General features: G+C 69.3%; 1 protein-coding gene across 1 annotated transcript in view; it reads left to right on the forward strand.

The window, feature by feature from the left end:
• Nucleotides 1-328, forward strand: part of LOC119591004 (beta,beta-carotene 15,15'-dioxygenase-like) — a 12,809-nt gene extending 12,481 nt beyond the window's left edge. The window contains exon 9 of the mRNA XM_037939736.1: nt 19-328. Coding sequence (XP_037795664.1) covers nt 19-291 — 273 coding nt within the window. The 3' untranslated portion in view covers nt 292-328. The remainder of the gene's footprint in view (nt 1-18) is intronic.
• Nucleotides 329-410: the final 82 nt, after the last annotated feature.

A 410-nucleotide genomic window follows, 5' to 3' on the forward strand; every position in this document is an offset into this window, starting at 1 on the left:
GTGACTCGCCCTTCCCCGCAGGTGTGCAAGGTGGAGGTGGACAGCGGCCGGAGCCAGGTGTGGCGTGGCGTGGAGCACCAGTACCCCGCGGAGCCGGCGTTCGTGGCGGCCCCCGACGCCAGCGCCGAGGACGACGGCGTGGTGCTCGTCTCCGTCGTGGACGTGCGGCCCGACTTCCCCGACTTCCTGCTGGTGCTCGACGCCCGCACCATGGAGGAGCTGGCGCGCGCAGAGGTGGACGGGCCTGTGCCCAACGGCCTGCACGGGACCTTCCTCCCGGACAGGCTGTGAGGGGGGGTGAGGCCGGGAGGGGGGTTTGGAAGGTGGCGCTGAGGCCGAGGATCGGCGGGGGGGCGTCGGAAGCCAAGTAAGGAAGATATGTATCTGTATATCTCTCTCCACGTCTATCA

Source organism: Penaeus monodon, chromosome 28 (assembly GCF_015228065.2).
Source record: "Penaeus monodon isolate SGIC_2016 chromosome 28, NSTDA_Pmon_1, whole genome shotgun sequence".
NCBI lineage: Eukaryota > Metazoa > Arthropoda > Malacostraca > Decapoda > Penaeidae > Penaeus > Penaeus monodon.